A 27194-nucleotide genomic window follows, 5' to 3' on the forward strand; every position below is an offset into this window, starting at 1 on the left:
AAAAGTCACTCCGCATGTGGGCCGCCCTCGCGGTCGTCTGACGCGCCCTCCGGCCGCCGCACACTCGCCACTCACCCCCTCTCACCTCTAAATGATGCGGCGGCGCGCACGGGGCACCGCGGCGGCCGGCGCCGCGGCGGCCGGCGCCGCCGCTGCCGGCGCAGGCGCAGGCTCAGGTCGCCGGTACGGCGATGGACGATCGCCGCGTAAATTCCCAAAAGTGAATAACAGCGTTCCGATCCGACCTGAAGATGCCGGCCTGAGTATGCACAGCTTCGGCGTAGCCGGTGCTGCCCAGAGTCTGTGCCACTGCCAGAGCAAGTGTCTGCTCGCGTCCCTGCACGCTCCGCAAGCAGCGCCCGTAGAGTGTGCGTTGTGCGTTGGCCATGCTAAGGGCTGCAATTCAGCCGGAGCGGCGTACGGCGTCATCTCGCTCACGGTTGACGCACATTGGCTGCAGACAGTCGCACTGCGATTAACAATGTAGCATGCCCGAAGGCGAGAAGGGGCCCGAAGGCAGGAGGACTAGACTTGCGCCCCGCTAGCAACGAGGCTTACAAGAAAAGTCTAAATAAATAAATAAAACGGACACACCAAACAAGGGGTGGGAGAAGGATAGGGTCCCCACCTGCACGAGCAGGATCTTGTAAGGACGATATCACGGGGAGCGAGAACGACGAGAGTGGGACATCGCTTTCTAGTTTCTTTCTTTCTTACAGTGTCACTTCTCCACTCCTTGTAAATCTAAATGAATCCCCTGTGGCGCAGGCGGCCCGCGTGCCGTCCTCCCATCCCTCCCTTGAGTCATCTGCGATCTGGTTTATTCTTGCTTAGAAGAAAAAAGAAAAATCTCTCCGGATTCGTGAGAGCTGAGAGGTGTGAGTGGCTCTAGCTCTCCTCCTCACCCCGCCCCCGCTTCTTCTTGTTCTTCTTCTTCTTCTTGGCCACCCCGTCCAGCGGCCCGAGCACCTTGAAGCCCGCGCGGAAAGACTCGCGGGCGGCGGTGAGCGCGGCGGCGTCGGCGCGTGCGTTGGCGGACTGCATCCTACGAACAGAGAGACGCCGCGGATCAAGACGCCAACCCCTGTGGCTTCGGCGCGCGAGGGGGGCTGTCTTCGCCAAAAGAGGCTCGAGTCGTGGTTCGAGAGGCGGAGCGGCGCCTGCCCACAGCCCGGCGTGTGTGAACGGCGTCTCCTCACGGCTGCAGCTGCGAGTCGACGCATGGAGAGCGGCGCCTGTCTCCGGCCGTACTGCTGCCCGCCGTCGACGAAGGCGTGCTTGGAGCGCGGCAGCACGAGCTCGCTCCGCAAGTGCCTCGACCTGAGCACGAGAGGCGCCAGAGGTAAGAAAGACAAGCGCGGAGAGCACCTCGCCCCACCGGCGGCCTCGACCCTTTCAGCGCCCGCCACCCCTCCTCTGCAGGCGTGCGCGGCACAACCACGGCAACGCTGAGCCCGCCCGCCTCCCCGCCCTCTGCGGCTGTGCCCGAGGCGAGCGCAGCGTCGGCGGCGTCGGCAGCGTCGCACAACTCATCGATGCGGCGCGCCTGGCGACAGTCCTCAACCCGCGCTCACTCCCTCTTCCCTCGGTTCGACCACGCGGCGATGCGGCGCGCCATGGCGAGGACAGTCGCGCCGTCGAAGGGAGGGTTCGCGAGCAGCACTGCGCCCGCCGGCGGCTCGAGGGCGAAGAAAGAGCCGCAGGAGCCGAACGGCGCGTCCACGTCTGCAGAGGCGGAGCAGAAGGAGGGCGAGATCGCGTTGAAGGGCGAGGCGAAGGCCTCAGACTGCACCCCGAGCGCGGTAAACACGGCCTGAGGGCACGCCGCCTGCATCCCTCCCGCCCGCTCGTCGCCGCCCTGCAGCGAGAGCACGCGGCAGGCGGCGCAGAAGGCGGCGGTGGCAAACGCAGCCAGCTCCGCCGCCCCCGCCGACTCAGAAGTCGCCTCCCCCGACCCCGCCGCCGCCTTGGTCGCCCGCCACCGCGCCCAGAGGCGGACGAGGTGCGCGTGGCTCACGTCGACAAAGGTGCCGCAGCACGAGAGCCTCGCACACGGAAGCCCGGCGGCCGAGGCGACGGAGCAGGCAGAGGCGGCGGCGGCGGTGGCCACCTCGACGCTGCCCAGACCGCCTGGCACTGAGCACCCGCCTCCTCCGCCGCGGCCGCCGCCGCCGCCGCCTCTCTCTCCGCCTCCGACCCGCTTGGTGGCGGCGGCGTCGGCGGCGGCAGCCCGCTCGAGCGCGTGTCGCATGGATGCGACGATTGTCGTGGCCTCCGCCGCCGGCGCCCCGGCAGCAGCCAGCCGGCCGAGCAGAAGCTCGTCGGCGGCGGCGGCAGGCTGCTGCGGGAGGACCGGCACGGGGCTCGCGCCGGAGGACGAGGCGTCCGCTCGCGCCGCCCACAGCCACGCCTCGTAGTGAGCGTACGCACTCTTGCGGCTCAGCCAGCCGCCGCACGCGACCGCAAAGTCAGCGCCGAGTCGCCGCACCGTGCACAGCCTCGCGGCTTCCGCTCGCGGGTCGAGCAGGTCAGAGTCACAGCCCTCCGATCGGCTGGCGGCGGCGCTGGGGTGACGAGGAGCGTCGACGGTCTCGGCACCCGCGACGGCGAGGATCCGGCGAAGTGCACTCTCAGAGGTGGCGGCCGCCGCTGCCGCGGCCGCGGCAGCAGCGGAGTCCGCACGGCCGGCACGCGCTTTCGCCTTCTTGGGATTGTGCGCCGCCGCTTTGGTGCGTAGCGGCTGTCTCTTTGGCACTGGCACGATTGGCGAGCGCATCGTTCGACACGAGGGACGCGAGGGACACAACGCGCCCAGCTGCGGTCACGAGAAAAGAATCTGTGCGAGAAAAGAAATTGGACTGCGCTCGGAACCCTCGGCGCGCAGTGCAGGAGGTCGCACGGACACACGCGCGACGCACAAGGCACACGACAGTTGAGAGATGATGCCGAGCAGAGCCTCTTGAGATTTCACAGTACCGCCGACTGTCACGCCTATGTTGGGGGCAACACTGTTTTTTGTTGTTCAACACTGTGCCTGCCCGCTGTCACGAGGAGAAAACCCGACGCGGAGAGTGTGTGGTGGCGGCGTGCCGTCCTCCCTTGGGTTGTCTGTTTTCTTTCTTTCTTTCTAAACCGAGCAGAGTCGTGCCTCTTGTGATTTCACAGTACCGCCGACTGTCACGCCTATGTTTGGGGGCAACACTGTGCCACCGCTAACCTGCGGCCCGCTGCCGCTACCGCTAGTCACCCTTTCTCCTCTACTGTCGCACCCGCTGCTCGTCGCCCTTCTCCTCTCAGTCGCAGCACCGTCAAGCGCGGGCTGTCGGATCCACGCAGACGCTTTTGGCTCGAAAAGGCAGACAAGCGTGAGGCTTCTGGAGGCCGAGGCTGCAGCAACAGTCGGACCCGGGGCGTTCCAGGGCCTCGGCGCCTTTCATCACGTGACACTCGGCGTGGCCGACCTTGACCACACGCTATCTCTGTGGCGCGATGTGAGCCTGCCCTAGAGAGCTCTCGATTCACAGCTAGCGTGGGTGGCTGTGCTGTCTTGCCGCAGGCGCAATGACGCTCCCTCCCTTTGCGTCTGTAGACGCTTGGTCTCGAGCTGACCGCGGCGAGGGAGGGAGACGACCCCTCGCTCGACAAGCTGTGGCGGCTGCCCGCAGGGAGCATCCGAAGGCAGGCGCTCGTCAGCACGCCGGGCCTCAGCACCGGGCGCATCCATCTCGTGCAGTTTGAGCGCGCAGGCCTCGCCGTGCGGGCCGGCGAGTGGGCTTAGCTTGCACATGTTGCATGTGCATGTGCATGTGGCGCATATAGCTGGGTGCGGTGATGTCGCCTGACTCAGGGCGGGCGGTTGCTCGGGATTGGCAAGCTCTTGTGCCCCGCCGTCTGGTACCAAACGCTTGACTGACGTCAGGTGCTGCCGCGACGGACCGCCTACCAAAGAACCTGGACGTGTACGCGCGCGGACTGCTGGCCAGGTACGAGGAGCTCGCGGCGAGGGGCGTCCTCTTCCGTAGCGAGCCGCGAGCGATGGAGGCGGGTGGCGTCGCGTTTCGGGAGGTCCAGTTCGAGGGGCCCGACAGCACCAACATCGTGCTGCTCGAGCTGCTGGACAAGCAGCTGGCGCAACCAGCCTACAGTCTGGCTGGCTACGCAGCGGTGGGCCCTGTGGTCACGGTGGTGGCTGATGCCAGCGCGGAAGAGGCATTCTATGTCAACCTGCTTGGCCTCGATAGAGTCGCGAGCGGGCTTCTCACGGGCTCTGATATCGAGCAGGCATGTTTGCTTTCCTTCGGCCCTCTCCAAGAAAAGCACACGCACCTGGCGCGCCTGCGAGAAGAACTTTAGCACCCTGTACCTCTCATAGGCCGTGGGGCTGCCCAAAGGAGCCGGCCTCGACTACCGCGTGCTAGGCCGCGCCGAGGACCAATCGACCACTTCACGGCAGCGCCTGTGATCACACGCCATTCAGGAACAATCCTGGAGAAATAGGACCCGATGGGCCGCGTGCAGGTCCTCGAGTACCAGGGGGCGAGGGGCAAGGGCCTCTACCACAGGGCCAAGCCGCCAGCGCTGGGGCACCTCCACGCCACCTGGCACGTGCGCACGGTTGCGCCACTGGCCGCGCGCCTGCGCGCAGGGAGCGTGCCGTACGAGGAGCACGGGGTCGTCCGCACTCTCTGCGGCGAGGGGCGGATGATCTCGTTCTGCTCACCTGCCGGGTATCGCATCGAGGTGCAGGAAGAGAGGGAGGACGCGTCATAACGACTACTGTGGTGGTCAAATGTTTCTTCGTGCCCCGAATTCGAGTTTCTTCCCCTTTCCAGCTCCCGTGCGTGTACCTACCGGTACGGTCCATCCAGCGCCAGACCCGTGCAAAAGTGTTGTCCGAGCCACGTTCCGCGGAGAAAAAAACGAAAGGCAGACGCACAGGGGGGGGGGGGGGGTAGGACGAGCTGGGCGATAGGGCATTTCTTTTTTCGTGTTAGTGCCAGTGCGCGCCCAGTGTGAAAAGAGGAGCTTCTGGTGTACCTGTGTTAGTGCCAGTGCGCGCCAGTCCCGTGCCCAGTAAATAAATAAATAGAGCAGTCATCTCCAGGGAGAGATGGGCGACACACGAACACAGAGGGACAGTGCGCACCCCGCCCTTTCAGGTAAATTCTTTTTCCGTCAAGCTACCCGCGGGCGAGTTCTTTACCAAGTTGCAACCCTTGTTCCGCACTCGGCTGTGAACGCTGCTGTTTGCCGCCGGTTGAGCAGCACCCCGTCCCCATCCAGGTTGTTGGTTGCTGCCCCAGGTCCCGCACTATGTAGGTGCACTGCTTCAGCAGCGTGCACCTACCTCGATCGACGATCCTGGTCGCTGGTGTCGGCTGCGCAACCTTTTTGCCGACCTCCGAGCCCAGATAGCGCGCCGTGTCTGATCCTCGTCGGCATCTGCTTCCGGGCCTGGCGGCCCGCCACAAGGACTTAGGTGAGAAGTGCCCGCCGAAACATCGGAACGACGCTGCTCCGCTCGACTTGGTTGGTTGCTGGCAGCACCCCAGCACCGGGGGGTCCTGAGAGCTGTTGGTTGGTGCTCTGTTCACAGCACAGTGCGGAACAAGGGTTGCAACCTGGTAAAGAACTCGCTCGCCGATAACGGCCGGGCCGCGCTCTCCCCCGCCACGGGCTTGATGTTTCCCATCTCCGATCGCACCATTGAATATGACCACCTTCCGCTCCTACCACAGTGGCGGCAGCTCTGCGACGCGGGCGGAGACGGTGGAAGTGGCCGTCGATCAGGCGGTCGACGCGCTCACTCTCTCTTGCCGGGAGCTCTGCGCGCTGCCTCTGCAGCTGCTGGCATCCACGAGGTTGCAGGATACGTTATTGGCTTTGGATGTGTCACGCAACCGCCTGGATGCGTTGCCGCCTTCCGGCCTCGGCGCTTTCAGGGCCTTGGACGTGCTCAACGTGAGCCGCAACCGCCTGCGCGTCATGCCGGCTGAGCTGCCGCCAAACCTCGGCACGCTGCTGGCCTTGTCCAATAGCTTGAGGCCGGTTGCACGGTCCCTGCCACTCGCTTCGCTCGCCGCGCTTCCGAAGCTGACGCTCCTGGACTTGCAATACAATGCAAAGCTGGGCGGCGAAGCGACCGCCGCCACCATCCGCGAAGCCTTGCCCGGCGGGATCGAGGTGCGCCTCACGGCCTCGCGTCGGCAGGTCACGTCGGGCGCTGCTCACGGCGCGCCGAGCCGGCCGCCCAAGGCCTCCGCGGCGCAGCGCGACGCGACGCAGCTCCGCGCACAGCTCGAGCCGCTCTCGACGCCGCAGCTCCGCGGCCGGCTCGACCGCCTCTTCGGCGTGCCAACGCACCCCGACGACGTCGACCGCGAGCACGTCCTCGCGCGGCTGGTGGACGCGTACGAGGCGGCCGACGCGGTGCCGCGCCGCGTGCGCCGCGTGCGAGGCGTCGTACCGCGCGCCGACGCGCCGCTCGACGCCCTCCTCGAGCTGCTGCGCACGACCGACTTCCCCGCCGGGGCACAGCGCGAGCGGCAGACCGTCCGGGCGGAGGGCTACATCGTCCTGCCGCGGCCCCTCCACGGCGCCTCGGCGAGCGAGGCGCGGTACGCGAGCGAGGCCGACCCACGCGCGAGCGAGGCCGATGCGAGCGAGGCCGATGCGGCTCCGCGCGTCGCCGGGCGGCGGCCAGCGCTCGACGGAGGCGGCGGCGACGAGAGCCTCCTGCCATCCGGCGGCGCCGAGCGCGCAGCTCGGGAGTCGGCCAAAGCTCGGCTCGCCGCGGCGAAGCTCCGCCGCCACGCGCGCATCTTTGACCTCGCCTTCGAGATCATCGCAGGGGTTGACGCCGAGTTTGCTGGCGAGTACACGGCGATCGCGGTCACCAAGCAGTTTGAGGGCTCGCCGCACATCGACACGGAGAACGTGGCTCCTTTCTACGGCCTCGCGCTGGGCGACTTCACGGGCGGCGAGATCTGTGTGGAGAGCGACGCGCTCGAGGTGACGCAAGTGGAGACGCGGAGGCGGTTGGGCAAGATCGACGGCCGCTTCCCGCACTGGGTCGCGCCGCACACCGGCGAGCGGTACAGCATCATCTACTACGTCAGCAGCGGCGAGGTCGTGCCGCAAGGCCCCGCGGTCATCGGCGGCGAGGAAGTCGCCGCCGTGAGTTAGCTGATTGTCTGCTGAGATATTGTTTTGTGTAATGTGTACTTGAGTGCATCGAACATCACGATACATTACACACTGCGATATTAGCCGATGTGTACACAAAGAGCTTTGTGTGGGGTTGTGTGGGGCGGTTATGAGACTTCTATCCACTATCGCTTTCATCTTTCAAAGACCTCGGACGGCCTTGATGAGTGAGAGTGGGAGGCTGGGCTCGCTCTTGGTCTTGCGTCTTGGACTTTGTGAGTCGCGCGAACGACGTGCACGTGGGGGTGGGGCTAAACCATAATTTAGCAGCCTGCGCCTGTCTCGCGCACAAAAGGAGCCGTCCGCCGAGGACAGCGAAACGGGTTGATTGATTGATGGGAAGGCGAAACACAGTCCGACCAACGACTGGGACACCAAGGCGGGGGTGGACGCTTATAACGGGGTTTCGGAAAAGAAAAAAACGGTGGGGGAAAGAGCTGATTCTCGCAAACCGACCAACGCACTTCCGCTGCGTCGGCCAGCTCCGCACTTCCGCGTGCTGTTCCGCGTGGCCTGCTTCGCCGCCAGCAACCGGACCTCAAAGCGCGAAGCATACAGCGTTCCTTAACATGTACATTCCCGCCGGCTCCTTCACCGCCGCGCAAGCCGCGATGCTGGCCGCGGCGCAGCGGCTCTTTATCTTTGAGCAGCTGATCATATTCCCTCTCTACTACCTGCCTGGGCTTCGTGGCCTGGCGGGCGGCGACGGCCGAGCCGCCAAATTCCCGTGCTCCATCTCGTGGATGACGCGCAGAGGGCTGCCGAGGCATTGCACCCTCTGCTTCTGGAACCTCGGCTGGGTATGCTTGATGCGTGCTCTGCTCAAGGACGGCGACGTTGCCGCCATGTCCTTCGCCGACTGGCTCCGTGCGGGCTTCATGATGCAGATGTACGCCGCTGGCTTCACGACCGTCGTCCTCACGCCGATGAAAGGGCCTGACGTGGCGATGGGCGCGAGCGACGCGCTGCACTGCTACGCCGCGATGCTGTACGTCTTTGACCACTTTATCGCCAACCAATTCGTGCTCGGCGTCTCGGCGGCCTACTCCGTGGCATTCGTCGCCGCCAGCCTACTTTGCGGCGTGTTCCAGGCGCTTCGCGCTGACGGCGAGCGCCTTGGGCGGGCGCTGCACGGCCGCCTGGGCGGCGGGCAGAGAGTCCGCCTCAAGCCCTTCCTGTATGCCCTCGACCTCGGCTTCATGGTCACCGAGAACGCGCTCTTCTTCATCTTCCTGTTTGGGATGACGAGCGGCGTGTCCGTCGTGGAGACTTGAGAGACGTGGGAGGGATTGGGCTTTCGTGTGATGTTGCGACTTGCGAGACTGTCGTCTTGTTGGACTTTGCGCGCGATCATTGTACATTGACTGAGTCGACCTGGCGGGTTGCGGCGCTTGTGCGTGGCCGCCGCTACCTTGTCGTTTTCTCATTAAGCTCCGATGAACCGTCAGTAAAATCACTCGGAGCAGTGCATCTCCTCGCTCAAGCCCGGGATGATCGGGTGCGGGTTCCACACGCCCCACACCCGCTCCCACGCCCGCAGAGGCGGTAGCCGCGCGAGCTCGCCGTCCTCGCACGCCGCGCCGCTCGGGCGCCCCTCGGCCGACACGACGACGCACTCGGCCACGCCGCGGGCGGGGTCCTCCGACACGCTCACCCGCCGCACGCCCGCCGACGAACCTCGCCACGCCTCGTCCCCCTCGGGCCCGGCGAGCACGCTGTACTCGAGGGCGAAGGCCTCGCCCGCCCCGCGCGCCTCGGAGAGCAGTAACAACAGTCATACAATAATGAGGAGGAGGAAGAGGAAGAGGAGGAGGAGGAGGAGGAGGAGGAGGAGGCCTCGGCGAGCAGGCGGCGCAGCTCGAGGCTATATCTCGGCTGTATCTCAGCTGTATCTCTCGGCTGTATCTCGGGTCGCCTCGGCGAGCAGGCGGCGCAGCTCGAGGCTCGGCACCGTGTACCGCACGAATCTCGCGGGCGGTGGCGGCAGCGCCTACCGCAGAGAGCAACCTCGGGTGCAGCTCGGCGAGGAGAGCAGCCTCGTCCAATCTCGGAGAATCTCGGCTAGATCTCGCCCACGCGCCGAGCACGCGCCCCATCGCGAAGTTGAACTGGCGGCCGGAGTGGCCCGAGGCTCGCAGGAGGGCGACGGCGCGCGGCGAGAAGACGGAGGAGAAGTCGCCTGTCCGCAGCTGTCTTGTCTCGAGCTCGGAGCTCTCTCTTGCCCGGGGGGGGGGGGAGGGCGGAGAGGAAGGAGTCGCCGGGGTAGAGGGCGTTGACAGCGGCGGAGGAGCAGGCCTCGACCCGCACGACCGCTCCGGTCAGGCGGAGCAGGTTCGTGGGGAGGAGGAGGTGGTTCGAGCCGCCCACCACGCGCAAGTTCGAGTACATGATCGAGCCGCCTGCAGACAATCTCGGGGTGATCTCGGGTCCTCTCAAGCACGAGTGATGCGCCGAAGATGGGCCACATCTCGGCTGCATCTCGGCCACCTCTCGGCCACCTCTCGGCCATCTCTCGGCCACCTCTCGGCTACATCTCGCCCAAGTTCTGCATGCCGAGGATGGGGCCCGCGAAGGCGTGTGCAAACGCGACGCTGAGCAGTGCCGGCGCCGCTCTCCGCCCGAACCCCTGGCTCGCGTAGCCACTTGCGCCACTGCCGGCCGAGGCTGCGGCGGCCGAGGGCGAGGCGGCGGCAGCAGACGCCACCCCTCGCGACGCCACCCCTCCGGCCACCCCTCGCAGCACCACGCCGGCGAGCAGGACAAAGGTGGGGACGCTCCAGTCGACGCCGGCGGCAAACATGATCGACATCTGCCCCACCTCGCCCGCCGCCGCGCCGGAGCCATCCCCGCCCGAGGAGGTCGCCTGCTCACAGCTTCCTCTGCTCGCTTCACGGAGTTCGTGTTTAGGCGCCCGCCTCGGCGGGCGGACGTCGCCGCGGCGGCGGCGGCGGCCGCTGCAGCGGCGAGCGAGGTGAGAGACGCGGCAGAGACGGCCTCGCTGGCAGAGCGAGGCAGGCTTGCGGCACGCGCGAGCGCCTCGGGAGGGGCGAAGGCCGCGAGGCGGCACGCCATCAGCACGGAGAAGGCGCCGACGTTGTTGGGCGGCGGGGTGAGGGCGATGCCGAAGTGGAGGAGGAGGGCGAGGCAGACGCCGGCCACGGCCGTGCCTCTGCCGCCCACGCCCGCCGCCGCGGCGAGCAGGGCGAGGCTGAGGACCTATCCCCAGTCCTCAGCCATTGACAGGCTCGCAGCCATTCTCAGCAGGCCAACAGGGCGAGGGCGAGGACCGACTCGCCGAGCGCGACAGTGCAGGGTGCGGCGGCTACCAGAGACGCGAGCAGCGGGAGCGATAGGGTGTCCGGCAGGTAGGCGGTGAGGAGCTGCGCCACGTACGGCGAGGCGCAGGAGTAGCGGTGGTCGAGGAAGGAGCTGTTGAGCCTACAGGGACGGTTCTTGTTGCAGAGAAATGTCCGGGAAGCAGCCGTGGCGAGGAAGGAGCTGTTGATGCTTGAAGAGTGCGGCGGAGGAGTAGAAGAAGGCGAGCTGCCACCGTACGACACGGTTCGCGTCTCGCAGCGCAAACGAACGCTGCGCGTTGGAGAGGGAAATGGAGAGGCCGCCGCCGGAGCCAGAAAGCAGCTGGGCGACGAGCGAGAGGAGGAGGGCGGCGTCGGTCTGGGCGCACCAGAAGTGCGACTCCCATGCGTTGGGCCACGGCTCGCAGTTGGCGTAGATCCGCACCGCGAGAGCAGCGCACAGGACAGGCGGCCAGCCGGAGGAGAGTGCGCTGGCTGCAACCAGCAGCGCCTGCAGCCTGTCAAACGGGCTGGCGATGCCGGTGTAGAAGAGGATCAGCGCCTGCTGCGCGGCCCAGAGGAGCGAGAACGCGGCGAGGCCATCCCGTGCCATGTTCGTCTTTGGTGTCGGTAGCACGGTAGGGGGTGGGCGGGGCCTCTACTCGCCAGCGCGAAAAACACACTGAACAAAAGAAAAACAAAGAACTCTCTCGACAAAAGAGATCGAGCACTCTCCAAGTGCGGCTTGAGTAGAGGCTCTGGCTCATGAAAGAAACTAGAAAGTTAGCGGAACGAACAAACGCGGTACCGTTCAAACCCGTGCACGGCGGCTCCAGTTAGTTCCATGACCTTTGCCTTTTTTGAGTGTGTGAGCTGTGTGAGCCGCTGTCTGGCCCCCCACCCCCCCGCGCACGCACGACTCAACAGGAGAAGCCCCTCCCCGGCCGCAGCCGGCTGCTGCGCGCCGTCGAGCAAGCCCACAGGAGCGTACCGCGCCGCCTCATGCAGCGGCTCAACGACACAGGTCGGGTGGGTGACTCTCGTCGCGTGTCACGCACGCAGGGGCGGGTGGTCTCGGGTCTATATCTCGAGTCACCGGTGTGGCCCATGCTAGCGGTAGCGCCGTCCGCATCCGAGCGCGTTCCCGCCGAGGCAGAGGCGGCACACAGCGCTCACATGGCATACATGTTGCAAATCTGGAGGAAGAGCTTTTTAGTGTAAACAAACGGCATATTGTGCGAAATGCGGGCGCGGCGCGCCGCACTGCACCAGGCCCGCCGCTACAGGATGTCGTGCGCCTCAAAGGCGCGGAAGAGGCGGCTCGCGACGTTCTGGACGAGGACGCCGGGGTCGTTTTCGATGATGTCGGTGAGGACGGGCTTGAGCCGGTGCCGCTCGACGAGCAGCTTTGGCGAGCGGTGGTGCTCGTAGAGGGAAGTCATGATGTCGAGCAGCAGCCGGCGGACGAGGGCGTCCTGGTGCCTCAGCCGCTTGACGAGCGACGAGACAAAGGGCGAGACTCCGGCGTGGCCGGCGAGCTTGCCGAGCGCGCGGTTGACGGGCGCCGAGTTGTACACGATCTGACGGAGCGGCTCGAGCATGTTGACGAACGAGTTGTTGCCGCAGTCCATCACGCCCTGCAGCGCCTGCACGCCCTGCGGCCCCTCCATCACCTGATACGATGTGAAGCTAATCATCTCACCGTGTCTCCTCTGCTCGCCCTGCGGCCCGCTCCCTCACCTTTGAGACGTACGCCCCCTCGTCGAGCAGCCAGACCAGCAGCGCGTCCAAGGCCGCCTCCTGCCAAAACTCGGTCGCGAGCAGGCCGAGGTAGAACTGCACCCCGCGGTGGTGCTTGAGCTCGGCGCGGGCGCGCTTCGACGCCTTTGCGATGTCGCACACGATGGGCAGCGCAAACTGCTTGAGCGGCGACCCCTGCTCGATGAGCGCCTGCAGCGGCGGCAGCACCCCGTTGATGGCCGCCTCCTCCTGCCGCGAGCGCGAGATCTTGCAGAGCAGGTACAGCGCGTTGACGCAGACGTTGCGCATCTCCGCCCAGCTCGACATGGCGTGCGCCTGCGCCTGCGTCAGCTTGAGCATCGCAACCAGCGTCGGCACCGCCTTGGCGCGCTGCAGCGCCTCCATGTGGGAGGCGTCGCCCATGCAGAGGTGCTTGATGCAGCGCAGCAGCTTGAGCACCACCTCTGGCCCAAACTCGTGCGGCCGCTCGACCACGCGGATCAAGCCGGGCAGCACGAGCCGCGTCGCGATCTGCGCCTTCACGACGGTGTCCGCGCACGAGAAGAGCAAAAAGATCTCCGACGCGCGCTCTGCGTGGCCGGGGTGCTTCGCGTTGATCTCGTGCAGCGCGTGCATCAGCAGCTCGAGCACGCCGAGCTCGACAAAGGTGCGGCAGAGGTCGTTGCGGGGCGAGTGCCCCTTCATGTCGAGCACCGACTTCATCGCGTCGATCGAGAAGAGGACGAGCTCGTGCGACTCGGCGGGCGAGAGCAGCAGCCGCACGAGCGCGGGCAGGCCGTAGCACGCGACGAACATCTGCAGCGTGAGCACGGAGCGGGTGCACATCGTGTGGATGAAGCGGGCCGCCTCGAGGCGCGTCCCCTGCGGCAGGTGGGGCTCCGTGAAGCGGAGCACGGCGGGGATGACGCCGAGCAAGCACGCGGTCTCGCAGACGGCCACGCCGCCGCGCTGCAGGATCGCGTTGAGCAGCTCGAGCAGCTTGAGGTTGACGCGCGTCGAGTCGGACGAGGAGAGCATGTGCACCTAGGGTTAGGGTTAGGGTTAGGGTTAGGGTTAGGGTTAGGGTTAGGGTTAGGACGAGGAGAGCATGTGCACCAGCGGGAGCATGCCGTGCTCCGACATGAAGACGGCGGCCTCGTTGGCGCGGCTCTCGCCGGAGCGGCTCCCGGCGCGCTCCGAGGACACGGAGATCGAGTTTGCGCGCGAGCCCTCCTTGCCCTCGGCGATGGGGTGCATGGAGCCGTCCGGCCCGTCGGGCGAGAAGATCTCGAGCAGCTTTCCGCACGCGTCGATCGCGACGCCCTCGTGCTTCTGCTGCGACGCCTTTTGCAGCTGCTGGATGTGGCCGCGCAGGAGCTCGCGCTGCCTCGTCGCAGCCTCGTCGGTGTGGGTCGGCTTGAGGCTGACGGGAGGGAGGTCTGAGAACGGGTCCGAGTAGTCCAGGGAGGAAGACGCGTCCTCGAGCGCAGAGTCGGACGGCGAGGGCCACGGCGTCTTGAGCCGCTGGGCCAGCAGCGCGGCGAAGCGGGGCACCGGCGCGTCGCGGCGCAGCAAGTCCGAGTAGTTGGTCGAGAGCGACTCGTCCGGCCGCTCGGCGAACTGGATGAGGATGTTGAGCACCTCTCCGCCGTGCGGGTGCCCGTCGAGCGACGTGCGGCCGTGGTGCAGCCGCTGCTGCGCCGCGGCGGCGGCGGCGACCATCTCCTCCAGGTATGCGTCGCCGATGAGGTTCTTCGGCCTCCGCGCTAGGTGGGGCGCGCCGAAAGCGGCGGAGGCGGCGGAGGCGTGTGGCATTCGGTCGGTCGAGCTCGGGCGGTAGAGGAAAGGCGCGGCGCCGCCGCTCATGCCGCGCGAGGGGTGGTCGGTGTAGATGGAGGAGCCTGTGCCGGTGCCGGGGGCGAGGCCGAGGGAGGAGGAGGAGGAGGAGGAGCCCGTCGAGTGCACGCGCCGGTGGCCTCCCGGCGCCGTCGCGCCTCCGGTGCCTCTCTGGTCGCCCCTCGCCCCGGCGGTCGCCTGGGCGAGGGAGGTGATGGTGCTGGCCCGCGCCGCCTCGCCGCCCGCCGACGAGTCGGAGGGGCCGGAGTAGCAGGCCGTGTTGCCTCGCCCGTCGCCGCGCGGCGTCTGGTTGGAGCGCTGCATGGACAGGTTGTGGGCGACGATCTCTTCCACCGCTCGGATGGTCTCCTCCTTCGGGTTGATGACGTCCTTGATGTGCTCCGGAAGAGGGTGCGACGTGTAGCCGTCGGCGCCAGACAGCGTCGGCGGGTCCCACACCTCCACCGGCATCGCCGGCGCGGCGGCCATCGCGTCGGGAGGCGCGTCGGCGGCGGAGTCGTGAGGCTGCGTGAGCCACGGGTGCGTCTTGAGCCGCAGCGCGTTGGGCCGCTGGGCGGTGTCCTTTTTGAAGCAGAGGAGCAGAAAGTCGTTGAGCTGGCGGGAGATGTTGTCGGGGACGGGCGGGTGCGAGTCGTGGACGATGCGGAAGAGAGCGGACATCGGCGCCATCTCGAAGTAGGGCGGCGCGCCCGAGATGAGCTCGACGACCTATCCGTAAGGAATGAACGCTCATTCATCGGTGGCGAGAGGCGGTGCGCCGGAGAGGACTCGACGGCCGTGCAGCCGACGGACCAGATGTCGGACGCCGTGGTGAAACCGCTCATCTGGATGATCTCTGGCGCCATCCAGTAGGGCGTGCCGACGACAGAGTTGGCCTGCGTGTCGAGCCCCGCGGCCTCCAGCTTGGTGGCCACGCCGAAGTCTGCAAGCTTGACCTGACGAGACAGCGCCGCACGCAGAATGAGCAGTCCGGCCATTGAACGAGAAGAAGGGGGTCGGCGAGGCCAACCTTGCCGCCGGTCGAGATGAGAATGTTGGCCCCCTTGATGTCTCTGTGGATCACGCCCTGCTCGTGCAGGAAGTGGAGCCCCTCGAGCACCTGCTCACGCCTCGAGGTGTGAAGAGCCGCTGCTCACCGCCGCGCAGCACTTATGACGACGATGAATAGAGGTGCCTGCAGCGTGTAGATTCCGACGAGGGACTCGTTCAGCCGCCCGAAGCGCTTGACGATCTGCGAGAGGGAGCCGTTCTCCACGAACTCCATCACGATGTAGAGCGACTCCTTTGTGTTGAAGGACTCGATGTACTCGACGATGTACGGGTTGGTCAGCAGCTTCAGCAGGTTGATCTCCTGCGGACGGGCCGGGAGGGCGGGTGCGCGGAGCGTACGGCGTGCGCTGCCGGCGGCCGGCACATACGCGCTGGGTGAGTGCCAAGACCGCTCGCTGGCGAGCGAGAGGAGCGCGGTGCGGCGCAGTGGAGACGGCTGCTCTGGGCAGCGTGCGGCTTGCGCCTGCTGCAGCAGGTTAAGCTGCTCCTTGGAGACGCCCCGCAGCGTCACCTGCTTGATGGCCACCATCCCTCCCGTCTGCGTGTTTAGCGCCTGCGGGAGCGGAGAGGCGCGGGACGCAGTGGCCGTCGGCCGTGCGAGCGGAGACGCAGGCGGCAGGCGGCGGCCGCTGCAGCACCTTGTACACGAGTCCACTCGCGCCGCGGCCAATCTCCTCGCCGAGGGTGTAGCGAGAATTTAGGCTGTGCGGCGCAGCCTTGCCTCCAATCTTTGGCGGTGGCATTCCTACCAAATAGTGGCGGAGCTCCAATGGGCAGCGCGCCGAGGCGCTCAGTCGGCCACTCCTTTTCCGCAAAAGAATTTCGTGTCGCCCTGGTGTGTTGTGGCGGTTTCTTTCTTTCTTTCCAAGTTCACATCTCTCTCTCAGAGCAGACAGGCTCGACACACAGGCGCGTACCACTGGCGCGTGCTAGCACTAACACAGGCAAACGAGCATACAGTTACTTTGACTAAGCACTTGGAGCACTTCCACACTTGCCCGGTTGCCGGGACTTGGAGTACAGTCGGTATCCTTACAATGGGATTTTTTTTCGGGCGGCCAACGCGTTGAGAGTGGCGCAAAACGATCTGGCCATCTGCTCCCTGCGCTCCCTCTTGAGGGCGAAAGGTTAATTAAAAAGACTGGCTCCAAGGAGAACGAGTGCGCCGCCCAACCGCCTCTCGGACGCCACTTTGCTCACCCGCGTGCTGCGCGCGTGGCGCTCAGTCCACGTCCACCCACACCACCCTCGCCGGCTGGACAGTGTCCACGAGGCCCGTCCAGCCCGCGGGCAGCACCGCGGTGTCTCCCGCGACGCAGCGGCGCGACGAGCCGTCGGCGTTGGTGAGGAAGAGGACGCCTGCGACTCGGGGGCGTGGGTGAGACGCTCGAGCACCCTGCTACTACCTGCTAGTCCTGAGCACTGCTCGGGCGCACCGTCGAGAATCCAGAGGAACTTTGCCGTCGCGCTCGACCAGAAGCCAGCCTCAGCGGCGCTGACCGCAACGCTGCCGGGCGCTAGAGGCGCGACGCCGACCTGTAGTGTGCGCGGCAGCGGGGTCGCGGGCTCCGCGGTCTCTCTGTACCCTGTCTCTTCCTCGCCGCAGCCCTCTGCGCAGCGCGTGTGGTCCCGAGGGGGAGGGGTGCAGGGGAGCGCGGCCGTTGGATGTGTTGCCGAGTGCTGCATGGCGTGCAGGGGTCTGCATGCCGCGTCCAGGGGGCGCCCACCCGCGTGTGCCCGCCGTCGTAGATGGTTCCCTCGTGCAGCGGCGCGCCGAAGTGCGGCCAGGCAGGCGCCACCACCGCCCGCACCACCCCGTCCGCACCGGCAGGCACGTCTGGGTGGTCATGCACCACCCACACCTGCGAGGCAGCCTCGACCGATCGCGGGGCTGTCTCGGGCGATCTCGGGCACTCTCGGGCCACACCGCGCAACTCTCGGTCAATCTCAGTCCGTCTCGCGGGGTGCCGGCCCTCCACCTTGTGCAGGAAGCGAGCCACGTCCCACCTGCCGCTCCAGTGCCTCGGGAGGACGACCACGTCGTTGGGGCCGAAGGAGTGCTGCGTACCATCCACGTCCGTCACGCAGCCCCACCCCTCGAGCACGAGGAAGGTCTCGGTGGTCGGCCGCAGCTTTGGCGAGTCCCAACCGCCCTCGCTGCAAGCCCACGACCCTGCACGCGCCCCGCTCCACGCATCCTTTGCGATCGGCCGCGACCAATCCTCGGGCTCGCCCACGTCCACGAGCGAGCCGCCCGCCCGCCGCGTGCCCTTGGACGCCAGCTTGTCCAGCGCAAAGTACGAGAGCGGTGCGTGCACGAAGGCTAATCTCGCCGCGCTCTCTGCCGGCGAGCTCTGACCGCGCCACGCGGGCTCGTCCGGCTGGGTGCGAGCGAGCCACGCCTGCTTCGCGGCCGCCTCATCGACCGGCGGGGCCGCAGCGACGGTGGGCTCCACTGAGCCGCTGAGCTGCGACGGCGGGCCCCACGACGGCTGCGTCCTCGCGAGCCACGCCTGCTTGGCGGCGAGCTCGGCCGACAGGGCTGCGCCGCCAGTGCGCACGGAGGAGGCCGGCACGTTGCGCCGGCCGGCAGTGGAGGCCGGCAACCAGGTTGGGCTAGAAGCGAAGAGTGTAGAGAGCATCCTCCGGAGAGAGATTTGGCGGTTCTCATTTCTTCTTTTTTCGGAGATCTGAAACCTCTTTTCTTTTTTTGTATTATAGCTCTACGAACATACCCGTAGGTGAACTGCCCACAGGGCCTTTCTCCCCTGAATCGTCCACAGTCGCCTGTGCAGGAGCCTTCGCCAACTAAAAAACACAGCACCGATGCCGACTTAGTGTGGGGAGGGTCGGCGAGCACTCACTCACTAGGCGGCGCCGCAGGGCCGGGGCACTGGCCACGGCCTCGCCGACCACTAGAAGGCGGCCCACCCACTACGCGCACTATCTTAGTGCGCGGGGAGGAGGCACTCACCCACTAGCCCGCTCGCCGGCGGCCCACTCACTACGCGCACTATCTTAGTGCGCGTGGTAGCCGAGCCCACCTCTCCGTCCGCCGGCGAAGGGCACTGCGAGCGGCCCGCTGGACCACTCCCCCCCGGCCGGCCGGAGGCACTCACTTCCGCACACTAAGTTAGTGCGCGTAGTAGCCGAGCCCGCCTCCGTCCGCCGGCGAAGGGCACTACGAGCGGCCCGCCGGACCACTCCCCTCGCGGCCGGCCGGAGGCACTCACATCTCACTTCCACGCACTAAGTTAGTGCGCGTAGTGTCCCGGCCTCCGACCACGACTCCCGGGGGAGCACTTCACCACTTGATCCGCCACGGCGCACCACTAGCCCTCGTCCAGCTCACAGACTAACTTGCGCCGACTTAGTTCCCCGCAGGGCCCGGGAACACTCACTCACTGCGGCATCAGTGCTCTTCACACGACCTGGCGAAGGCTCCTGGCCTGTGCACGGTCGGTAGAGCTCCCAGTTCACAACAGGCTCTGAACCAGACAGATGTCTTGCATGATGCTGGCGACGCTGGGTTACTTGTCGCCGCCGCAGCCGACCTTCCGATCCCACCGATCGCCTCCGCCGCTCCTCTCCGGCGCCACCACCAGCGAGTATGATGTCGTCGTGATCGGTGCCGGAGTGGGCGGTCTCTCGGCGGCGGCCGTGTGCGCTGCGTCAGGCCTCAAGGTGTGCGTCTGCGAATCGCATGACGCACCCGGCGGCGCGGCTCACAGCTGGACGACCAAGGGCTTCACCTTCGAGTCGGGGCCGTCGCTGTACGCCGGGCTGTCGCCGGACCGCTCGCCAAACCCGCTCAAGCACGTCTACCAGATCATCGGTGAGGAGCCCGAGTGGCTCACGTACGACCGATGGGGTACGTATCTGCCCGAGGGCGACCTGCTGCACGACGCGGTGGGCGCGGCCGACTTTTACGAGAAGCTCAAGGCGTGCGGCGGGCCGGACGCTGCGGAGCAATGGGAGAGGCTCATGGCGCGAGTCACGCCGCTGGGTGAGGCGATCTTCCAGCTGCCGTCGGCGGCCGTGCGTGCCGACCTGGGCGCGGCGATCACGATGGGCAAGTACGCGGGCGCGCTCGCGGGCGTGGTGCTCAAAGGCGGCGGCGACAAGCTGAACGCGCCCTTTGCGACTTTGTTGGAGGAGGAGCGGATCACCGACCCGTTCATCCGCAACTGGCTCGACATGATCTGCTTCCTGCTGCAGGAGAGAGACTCGAGTAGAGACAGAGAGAGAGACAGATGTGATCGAGGAGGGAGAGAGCTGCCTCCCTTCCCGCTGCAGGGCGCGACGACCAAGGACGCGCCGACCACACTGATGGCGTACATGCTGAGCGACTTCTACCGCGACGGCGTGCCGCTATGCTACCCCAGGCACACGTCGTTGACACGCCCACGGCACACGTCCATGACACGTCCACGGCACGCCCCGCAGGCGTCTGCCTCGACTTCCCGGTGGGCGGCACCGAGAGCATCATCGGCGCCCTCGTGCGCGGCGTGACCAAGCACCGAGGCTGCGAGCTGATGCTCAACACGCACGTGGACGAGCTGCTGTTTGGCGAGGGCGGCGGCAGGTGCACCGGCGTGCGGCTCAAGGGCGGCAGGACGCTGCGCGCGACCAAGGCGGTCGTCTCGAACGCAGACTTGTGGACGACGCGCAAGCTGGTGGGCGAGGCAGCAGCGCCGGCGCTGGCGGCGGAGCTGGACCAGCGCATCGGCAGGCTGGAGCGGTGCGAGTCCTTTTTGCACTTGCACGTCGGCCTCGAGGCGAGCGGACTGCCCACTTCGCCGAGCGAGACCTTCCCCGCGCAGTGGGCGGTGGTCAGCGATTGGGAGGCGGGTGTCGACGCTCCGCGCAACATGGTCCTTGTCTCGCTTCCGTCGCTGCTCGACCCGTCCCTCGCGCCGGAGGGGCACCACGTGCTGCATGCATACGTGCCTGCGACGGAGCCGTACAGCGAGTGGGGGGGGCTGAACCGGAACAGCGCCGAGTACAGGGCCAAGAAGGCCGAGGCGGCGGAGGTGCTGTGGAGGGCGGTGGAGCGGCAGATCCCCGACGTGCGGGAGCGCGCGACCGTGACGATGGTCGGCACGCCGCTCACGCACGAGCGCTTCCTGCGACGCGACGCGGGCACCTACGGCCCCTTCCTACGCGCGACCGACGGCCAGCTGCCCGGCCCAAAGTTTAGCGCGTGCGACGGGCTGCTCTGCTGCGGCGACTCGACCTTTCCGGGCATCGGCATGCCCGCAGTCGCGGCGTCGGGCATGCTCGCCGCGCACTCAATCCTGTCGGTGCGGCAGCACCTGCAGAATCTGGACACGCTGAAGCTGCCGCCGAAGTAGTCCGGTCGTTTTTGTTTCCGCATGGCACACATTGGGACATACATCATGTAGTTACTCGCTCAGTGCAGTCTATTGACTATTCGTACCGTGTACTCCATACTCGTCCGAGTATAAGTAGACGGCCGCGGGCCTCGGCCGGGCAGCTTTTTTTAGTTTACATAATAAAATCCGTCTCCAACTGCAGCGTGCAGGGGGGGGGGCGGTCTCCCGTCCGCGAGATCCGACCACAGACACACACAGTGCACACACGCACGACACTCTAGTGTCTCTACAGCCCACACCGCTCCAGCTCCCGTCTCGCGCTCTCCATCACCCTCGCCACCTCCTCGTCGGTCGGCCGCTCGCTCCACTGCCCCCGCTCGTGCCTCGCCGCATTGTACCAGCGGCGGAGGGAGTGCGCCAAGCCGCAGAGCGGGCCGGCGCGGCGCGGGACGAGGGCGTTGATCTTCTCCTCCTCGCTGAGGCCCTTTGGCAGGGGCGCGCCCCGCCGCTCCTGGTACCTCCGCTCGAGTCGCGCCATCAGCGAGAGATACGCCTAACCTCGGCCAGCCTCCCGCGTCATCTCGAACCATCTCGGGGTTCGAGGCTGCGGCGAGAGAGGTGTGAAGAGGAGGGGCGGGTGAAGAGGAGGGGTCGGTGAAGAGGAGGGGTGTGAAGAGGAGGGGAGTGAAGAGGAGGGGTGTGAGGAGGAGGGGTCGGTGAAGAGGAGGGGTGTGAAGAGGAGGGGTGTGAAGAGGAGGGGAGTGAGGAGGAGGGGTGTGAGGAGGAGGGGAGTGAGGAGGAGGAGGGCTGTGAAGACACGCCTTTGTGATCCGCTCCTGCAGCCGCGCGAGAGCGACGTCCTCCTCGCTCGCCACCGCGAGGGCGTGCAGCCTGGGGGGGGGGGGTACGTGGTCACGCCCGGGGAAGGGTGGGCTGGGGGTGGCATGGCTGGGGCGGGAGAGGGGGCAGCAAGTCGCGCCTGCCCGCCGCACGCGTCAGCGACCCGGGGGCCGAAGCGAGGGGCGGCTGCTCTTGCGCCGCCGCCTCCGCCTCGCGCCTCCGCCTCCCGTCCGCCGCCGCCTCGAGCGCCTCCCGCGACGACCGCCGCCCAAAGGAGCTCGCGCGGAAGGCCGCCTGAGGGCAGAGCGTCTTCCTTGATGGCTTTCTGTGGTCTCGACAGCGCGATGCCCTCTCGCGCGGAGATGCGGCCGAGGAGACGAGCTCGTGCGGCGGCACCTGCTCTCGGGTGAGCTCGGGTGAGCTCGGCTGGTCTGAGGGCGGCCGAGGCGAAGAGCCCAAAGCGGCGCCGGCGGCGGGGCGGCGGGCGCAGGCAGCAGCTTCGAGGAGCAGGGGAGGAGGCACGGGCCGTCGAGGCACGGGACAGAGGCGCCTGCTCACAGCCTCCTCTCTCTTCACACGGCTGTCCTCGCACGGCGCGGGGGGGGGGAAGAGACTTGGGAGGCGCCGAGCGCGGCGGCCCACGTGCCGTGCGAGGCCCACATGCCGGCGGCAGCGGCTCCGCCTCGCCCTCGCCCCTCGCCATCTCGCCCCTCGCCGCCTCCCCCTCGCCCCTCGCCGCCTCCGCCAGCGGCGGGCGGGTGGCGCGGGTGGCGCGGAGGGAGGGAGGAGGGCGGGCGGGCGGGAGGCCTCGGGCAGCGAGGCTCGGGCGGCGGCGAGACAGAGGGTGGCATGCCCGCAGGCAGCACGACGGGAGCCCGGCCGCCGTTGAAACGGACACCGCTGCTGCCCGGGCCGCTGCCGCCGGCAGCACTGCCACTACTACTGGTGCTGCTCCCGCCCCCGACAGCTGCCGCTGCCTCTCCGTCGCCGTGGCGCAGCGCCCGCTCTAGAGCAGCGAGGGCGTCCGGCAGAGGGAGGCGACGCGACTTGCGCTCGTAGCAGAGGCCGTGCACCACCTTGACCTTAGGGGGGCGTTAGGGTTAGGGTTAGGGTTAGGGTTAGGGTCAGGGTCAGGGTTAGAGGCAGTGCACCACCTCGACCTTAGGGGGGACCTGTCGTGGACGCGTCATGGACGCGCCGCGGGAGAGAGGGGGGAGGGGAGGGGAGGGGTGTTTGGGGGGGGGGGGGGGGTCGGACCAGCTCGCGCGTCGCAGCCTCCGGCCAAGCCGCCGCCTGCCTCGCCGCACTCAGCAGCCGCTTTCCCGCGCCGTCCGCGCCTTCGGCCATGTCCATCACGTCGTCCTCGAACGCGCTCTTGAGGCCTCGCGACTCGACACCCGCCAGCGCCATCAGCAGCGAGATGCCTAGTCACGCCGCCCACACTCAACAGCAGCTGGCTCAGGTGCGCGAGCCGCCACCAGCAGCGAGGTGCCGATCCCGTAGGCGTCCGTGGCACGCGAGTGCTGGCTCGAGTCGACGTAGATCGGGTCGGCGAAGCCAGCAGAGTAGAACGCGCTGGTGGCTCGGGTCGCCATGGCCGTCGAGCCGCCCGCCCGCTCCTTGGCGTGCCCGACATCGGAGAGGAAGGCGCGGTAGACGCGCCTGGAAGGAATGGAGGATTGAGATCTCGGGGGATATCTCGGGCAATCTGGCGCAATCTCGGGTGAGATCGGGGTTAGACGCGCCTCTCGCCACCTCGCGTCTGCAGCGGCAGCAGCGCTCCGTCGAGCAGGATGTTGGCCTAAGGCAAGCTCGCCACGGCTGGAAACAAAGAAGGACGACGAGGGCGCACAGCCTTCGGCGGATGCCGTCTTGACGTCTCGGTGCAGGATCAGGTTCAAGTGGAGGTGCTCCTGTCGAGGAGAGGGCGAGCAGAGCAGCGTGGGACCTCTGCGAGGACCGGCCGTGCACACACAGAGGACTGGCTGTGCACACACACAGAGAGAGGTACTGGCTGTGCACACACAGAGAGAGAGGTACTGGCCGTGCACACACACACAGAGAGGTACTGGCTGTGCACACACACAGAGAGAGGTACTGGCCGTGCACACACACACAGAGAGAGGTACTGGCCGTGCACACACAGAGAGAGGTACTGGCCGTGCACACACAGAGAGAGAGGTACTGGCCGTGCACACAGAGAGAGAGAGAGGTACCGGCCGTGCACACACAGAGAGAGGCTCGAGTGGAGGCGGCACCAGCGCGCGTGCAGCGTCGCATAGAGCCGACAGCCGCTGAGGCCACGACAGCCCTGGAGAGCCTCTGAAGCCGAGCCGCTGCAGCCGGAGCCGCGCGTCGGGCGAGAGGAGGAGGTGGTCGTCGAGCGAGCCGCCTGAGGAGCCCAGACACCCTCGAATGACTGACTGATGGGGCGAGAGGAGGAGGTGGTCGAGCGAGCTCCGCCTCGCATTAGGGCCGTGACGATGCAAGCCGCCTGAGACTCAACGAAGCAGAAGAGCTCTGGGCGGGGGACACGGGATGTGCATGAGGTGACGAGGCAAGCCGCCTGAGGCGCGCCGCAGTAGCCGAGCAGCGGCAGCACGTTCCGGTGGGCGCACCTCCGCAGGTTGGACACCTCGGCCATCACCTGACGAGAATACACTCGACGGCGACAATCATAACAACCTCCGCAGGCGAGGCTCTGGGCACCTCTCGGCCATCACCTCCCCGCCCTCCGCCCCGTGCAGAGCCCGCTTGACGGCGACGCGGCCCCAACCCGGCAGCGAGGGCAGCTCCACAGCATAGACCACGCCGAAGCCGCCCCGCCCGACCTCTGCGCTTCCCTCGAGGGCGGACAGCACCTCCTCCTCGCCGAGCTCCGCCAGCGCCGGCGGCTGGTCCGCTGCGCTTCGCGCCTTGGCCATACACCGCTCCGCCTCCGCCTCCGCCTCTGCCTCCGCCTCCGCCTCTGCCTCCGCCTTGCCCGCCCCGCTGCGACGCCTCGGCCCGCACTCGCGCGTCGTCGGAGGAGAGAAGGAGGCACCCCCCTCCTCCGCCTCCTCCCTCGACGCCTCCGCACCCCGCCTCGCCCGCGCCTCCGCCGCCTCCGCCGCCTCCGCCGCCTCCGCCGCCTGCGCCGCCCGAGCCGCCTCCGCCGCACCCCGCCTCGCCTCGAGCTCCAGCCTCTTCTCCTCCTCCTCCCTCTCCTCCTCCTCCAGCCTCGCCGCCGCCGCCGCCGCCGCCGCCGCCGCCGCCGCCGCCGCCGCAGTCGCCGCCGCCGTCGCCTCCCCCATCTCCTCCTCCGCCGCCGCCTCCGCGCCCGCCGCCTCCGCCCTCTCCTCGCGCTGCGATGCCACCTGCCCGCCCGCCTGCCCGCCCCCCTTCCTCTTCTTCTTCCCCCTCCCCCTCCCGCCCGCGCCGGTCCCCGCAGCCCTCGCCCTCGCCTCCGCCTCCGCCTCGAGCTCCGCCAGCAGCGCATCGCCGCGCAGCCTCACCTTCAGTTCATTCGACGGCGCGTGGACCGTAGAGAGGGTTGCAGAAAGCGGCGCGGTCTCGCCCCCCCCGCCTCACCTCCGCCTCGCCTGGCAACTGCCTCCTCGCCTCCGCCACACGCTCCTCCTCCTCGCCTACTCCCGGGCAAGCTCGCGCAATCTCGCGCGATCTCCCGCGCGACCTCACTCGCGCTCCTGTCGCCTGTCACGGTCAGCTCGTGGGCCTCGTCGAGCTGCCTGTGGGGGAGACCCGATCTCGGGTGATCTCGCGCAATCTCGAGGCCGAGCTCGAGCACAGACGTCGAGCCGCCCGCACTGCAGGTAGTACTCCAGCCACTCTCGCCTGTGCCGTGGTGGGAGGAGGAGGGGGGGTCCGAGAATGGAATTCAGGTTGCCCACTACACCTAAACCTTCCGCCCGGCGGAGCAAGGTAAGGTAAGGTAAGGTAAGGTAGATTTCTCCACACAGCTAGGGACAGCTGTCAACAGCCGAGAGCTGTGGAGCCTGGTGAGAGGAGCCACTCGCAGCTGCCACACTGCTACTACCTACCACTCCCCTCCCATCTATCGCACACCGCGACTGCTCCTCCCTCTCGTCGCGCCTGATTGAATCATTGATGCCCACAGTCACTTGGTGTATATGCCTCTCGACACGACCTCCCCCCCTCTCGTCGGCGCGCCTCGGGTCCCGCCCCAGCAGAGCCTTCATCGCCCGCCGCTCCGCCGGCGACTCGCCGCCCTTGCCGCCCCACGTGCCGCCCCATGCGCCTCCCTTGCCTCGCCTCGCCTCCTTGAGCCGCACTGCGCCGCCTGCCCCCCCCCCCCAGAGGCGAGGAAGGGATGAGTCCACTACTCTCTCCACTCTACCTCGTGGACGGACCAGAGGTGTGCGTGCGCCGCCTGCCCGGGCGTGGGCGAGCTTCATCGCCATCCCAAGCAGGTCGCCCAAGCCTGCTGCACCCGCCCTCGGCGCCGCCTCCGCCGCCGCCTCCGCCGCCGCCTCCGCCGCCGCCTCCGCCGCCGCCTCCGCCGCCGCCGCCTCCTCCGCCGCCGCCTCCTCGCGCCGGGCCGCCTGCAGCTCCTCGAGGTGCCTCTTGAACGCGTCGACGCACGCCTCGTGCCCCGCCCTCCTCGCCATCTGAAGCGCCGTCCAGCCGCCCGCACCACCGCCCGCCCCCTCCCCCGCCGCTTCCCCGCTGCCGCCGCCCGCCCGCCGCCCGAGCTCCGCCTGAGAGGCAAGTGGTAGCACCACATCGGACCGCTGCTCTGGCGCACGCCGGAGGGGAGAAGACCATCTCGGGCTGAAGCTCTCGGCTCATCTCTCTGCTCGCCCCGGCGCGGCAGAGGCGCAGCACGGTGGAGGGGTGGTTGCCGGAGGCGGCGAGCATGAGAGGAGTCGTCCCGTCGGCCGTCCCCTGGTTTGGCAAGGCGCCCCGCTCCAGCAGAAGCGCGACCAGCCTCTCGTTGCCGTGGCGGGCAGCGACGCAGAGGAGGGTCGCACCACTCGGCCCGTCCCACTTCACCACCGCCTCGACCCGCCCGCCAGAGTCGAGCCACTCCCTGACCGCAGCATCGTCCCCCGCCGCAGCCGCAGCGCAGACCGCCGCGGGGGCCTCGCCGCTCTCGTCGGCCGGCGCGCCGTCGTCTGCGCCGCCGCACGCGACATGGCAGGTAGATTTAGCCGGAGGGAGGCAGCGCACAACGCCTTGGCGGAGTTGCGCGAGAAAGGCCGCCGCGCTCCAGGCTGTGCTCTTCGAAACTTGCGCGCCGTCGATCGCCTCCGCGTCGCCGTCGCCATCACCGTCGCTCTCTGGAGGGAGTGGAATTGGCAGCGGGTCGCAGAAAATGCAAGGCATTGGACTCGAGTCGTTGCTGGGGCGCCATTCACAGACCTTGTTGACAAGAAAATAGGAATTCCTACGTCCCATGGCGCTTTGCGCTGGTCTGTGAGAGGTTGAGGTGCGAGCCCTGGAGGCCCTGGGGATGGGGGGAGACTACCCGCGGGCCTAGAAGGCCCGCGCGCAGGGGGGTGGGACATTGAGACCGGTCATGAATGAGTGCGCGACACGCATGTTCACATAAGAGAGCACGACCTTCACGGCGATGAACGAGACAGCGACTTGTGAGCTTGTGTGTGTCTGTGTGTCGCTCACGCGTGCCGTCCTCTTCTGTCTCGCGTCCACCCATACCGCGCTGATGTCCAATACGAGCCTGACTGTTCTTCACCTTCCTACCTAACCTAACAGCGAAGTAGGAACCATGTGCGGTTTCCACGGCCGCTTTTACCGTTCAGACCAACCAACAAAAGCAACTACTACGAGAGCGACTTTATTTGCACGGAGACTCGCACCTCGGAGGTAAATGGCGCGTCTTTCTCCT

The 27194-nt window shown here is 67.4% G+C and overlaps 8 protein-coding genes across 8 annotated transcripts; 2 read left to right on the top strand and 6 right to left on the bottom strand.

Moving 5' to 3' along the window:
* Positions 1-813: 813 nt before the first annotated feature.
* EMIHUDRAFT_434687 (hypothetical protein) lies at positions 814-1854 on the bottom strand (the record flags this gene model as incomplete). Its single annotated transcript, XM_005781758.1, has 6 exons — positions 814-840; positions 889-1045; positions 1083-1160; positions 1236-1320; positions 1392-1546; positions 1603-1854. Coding segments are annotated over 5 exons (714 nt in total), but the record flags the coding sequence as incomplete, so codon positions are not given.
* Positions 1855-5712: 3858 nt separating this feature from the next.
* EMIHUDRAFT_204041 (hypothetical protein) lies at positions 5713-7185 on the top strand (the record flags this gene model as incomplete). The annotated part of the gene is made up of 3 exons (XM_005781759.1): positions 5713-6183; positions 6256-6402; positions 6538-7185. 3 exons carry the CDS (start codon positions 5713-5715, stop codon positions 7183-7185), a joined length of 1266 nt encoding a protein of 421 aa, XP_005781816.1.
* Positions 7186-8659: 1474 nt separating this feature from the next.
* EMIHUDRAFT_204043 (hypothetical protein) lies at positions 8660-11348 on the bottom strand (the record flags this gene model as incomplete). Its single annotated transcript, XM_005781760.1, has 9 exons — positions 8660-8959; positions 9158-9196; positions 9294-9395; positions 9508-9605; positions 9850-10069; positions 10198-10422; positions 10494-10644; positions 10757-11158; positions 11311-11348. 9 exons carry the CDS (start codon positions 11346-11348, stop codon positions 8660-8662), a joined length of 1575 nt encoding a protein of 524 aa, XP_005781817.1.
* A 352-nt stretch (positions 11349-11700) lies between these two features.
* EMIHUDRAFT_426843 (hypothetical protein) lies at positions 11701-15948 on the bottom strand. The gene is made up of 8 exons (XM_005781761.1): positions 15788-15948; positions 15613-15702; positions 15274-15450; positions 15109-15198; positions 14873-15034; positions 13359-14807; positions 12243-13286; positions 11701-12175 (listed from the first exon to the last, which is right to left on the bottom strand). The coding sequence occupies exons 1-8, from the start codon at positions 15890-15892 to the stop codon at positions 11783-11785; spliced, it is 3510 nt and encodes a 1169-aa protein (XP_005781818.1). The 5' UTR covers positions 15893-15948; the 3' UTR covers positions 11701-11782.
* A 423-nt stretch (positions 15949-16371) lies between these two features.
* EMIHUDRAFT_204045 (hypothetical protein) lies at positions 16372-17791 on the bottom strand (the record flags this gene model as incomplete). Its single annotated transcript, XM_005781762.1, has 4 exons — positions 16372-16508; positions 16586-16685; positions 16877-17011; positions 17129-17791. 4 exons carry the CDS (start codon positions 17789-17791, stop codon positions 16372-16374), a joined length of 1035 nt encoding a protein of 344 aa, XP_005781819.1.
* An 859-nt stretch (positions 17792-18650) lies between these two features.
* On the top strand, positions 18651-20503 carry EMIHUDRAFT_99796 (hypothetical protein; the record flags this gene model as incomplete). Its single annotated transcript, XM_005781763.1, has 2 exons — positions 18651-19380; positions 19596-20503. 2 exons carry the CDS (start codon positions 18651-18653, stop codon positions 20501-20503), a joined length of 1638 nt encoding a protein of 545 aa, XP_005781820.1.
* A 268-nt stretch (positions 20504-20771) lies between these two features.
* EMIHUDRAFT_204047 (hypothetical protein) lies at positions 20772-24249 on the bottom strand (the record flags this gene model as incomplete). Its single annotated transcript, XM_005781764.1, has 7 exons — positions 20772-21038; positions 22583-22749; positions 22842-22987; positions 23081-23238; positions 23584-23717; positions 23861-23972; positions 24049-24249. The coding sequence occupies 7 exons, from the start codon at positions 24247-24249 to the stop codon at positions 20772-20774; spliced, it is 1185 nt and encodes a 394-aa protein (XP_005781821.1).
* Positions 24250-24424: 175 nt separating this feature from the next.
* Positions 24425-26671, bottom strand: EMIHUDRAFT_449900 (hypothetical protein; the record flags this gene model as incomplete). The annotated part of the gene is made up of 7 exons (XM_005781765.1): positions 24425-24819; positions 24896-24951; positions 25019-25053; positions 25127-25159; positions 25391-25417; positions 25496-25625; positions 26317-26671. Coding segments are annotated over 7 exons (1029 nt in total), but the record flags the coding sequence as incomplete, so codon positions are not given.
* Between the last annotated feature and the right edge of the window lie 523 nt (positions 26672-27194).

The sequence above is a fragment of the Emiliania huxleyi genome, assembly GCF_000372725.1.
Source record: "Emiliania huxleyi CCMP1516 chromosome Unknown EMIHUscaffold_20, whole genome shotgun sequence".
Taxonomy (NCBI): Eukaryota; Haptophyta; order Isochrysidales; family Noelaerhabdaceae; genus Emiliania; species Emiliania huxleyi.

Excerpts from the sequence above, each read along its gene's own strand:
- EMIHUDRAFT_426843 (XM_005781761.1), bottom strand. The coding sequence starts at position 15,892 with ATGCCACCGCCAAAGATTGGAGGCAAGGCTGCGCCGCACAGCCTAAAT. Across the intron at positions 14,808-14,872 it reads GGTCCGTCGGCTGCACGGCC|GTCGTCGAGCTCATCTCGGG; the intron begins GTCGAGTCCTCT and ends CCTTACGGATAG. Across the intron at positions 12,176-12,242 it reads AGGGGGCGTACGTCTCAAAG|GTGATGGAGGGGCCGCAGGG; the intron begins GTGAGGGAGCGG and ends ACATCGTATCAG.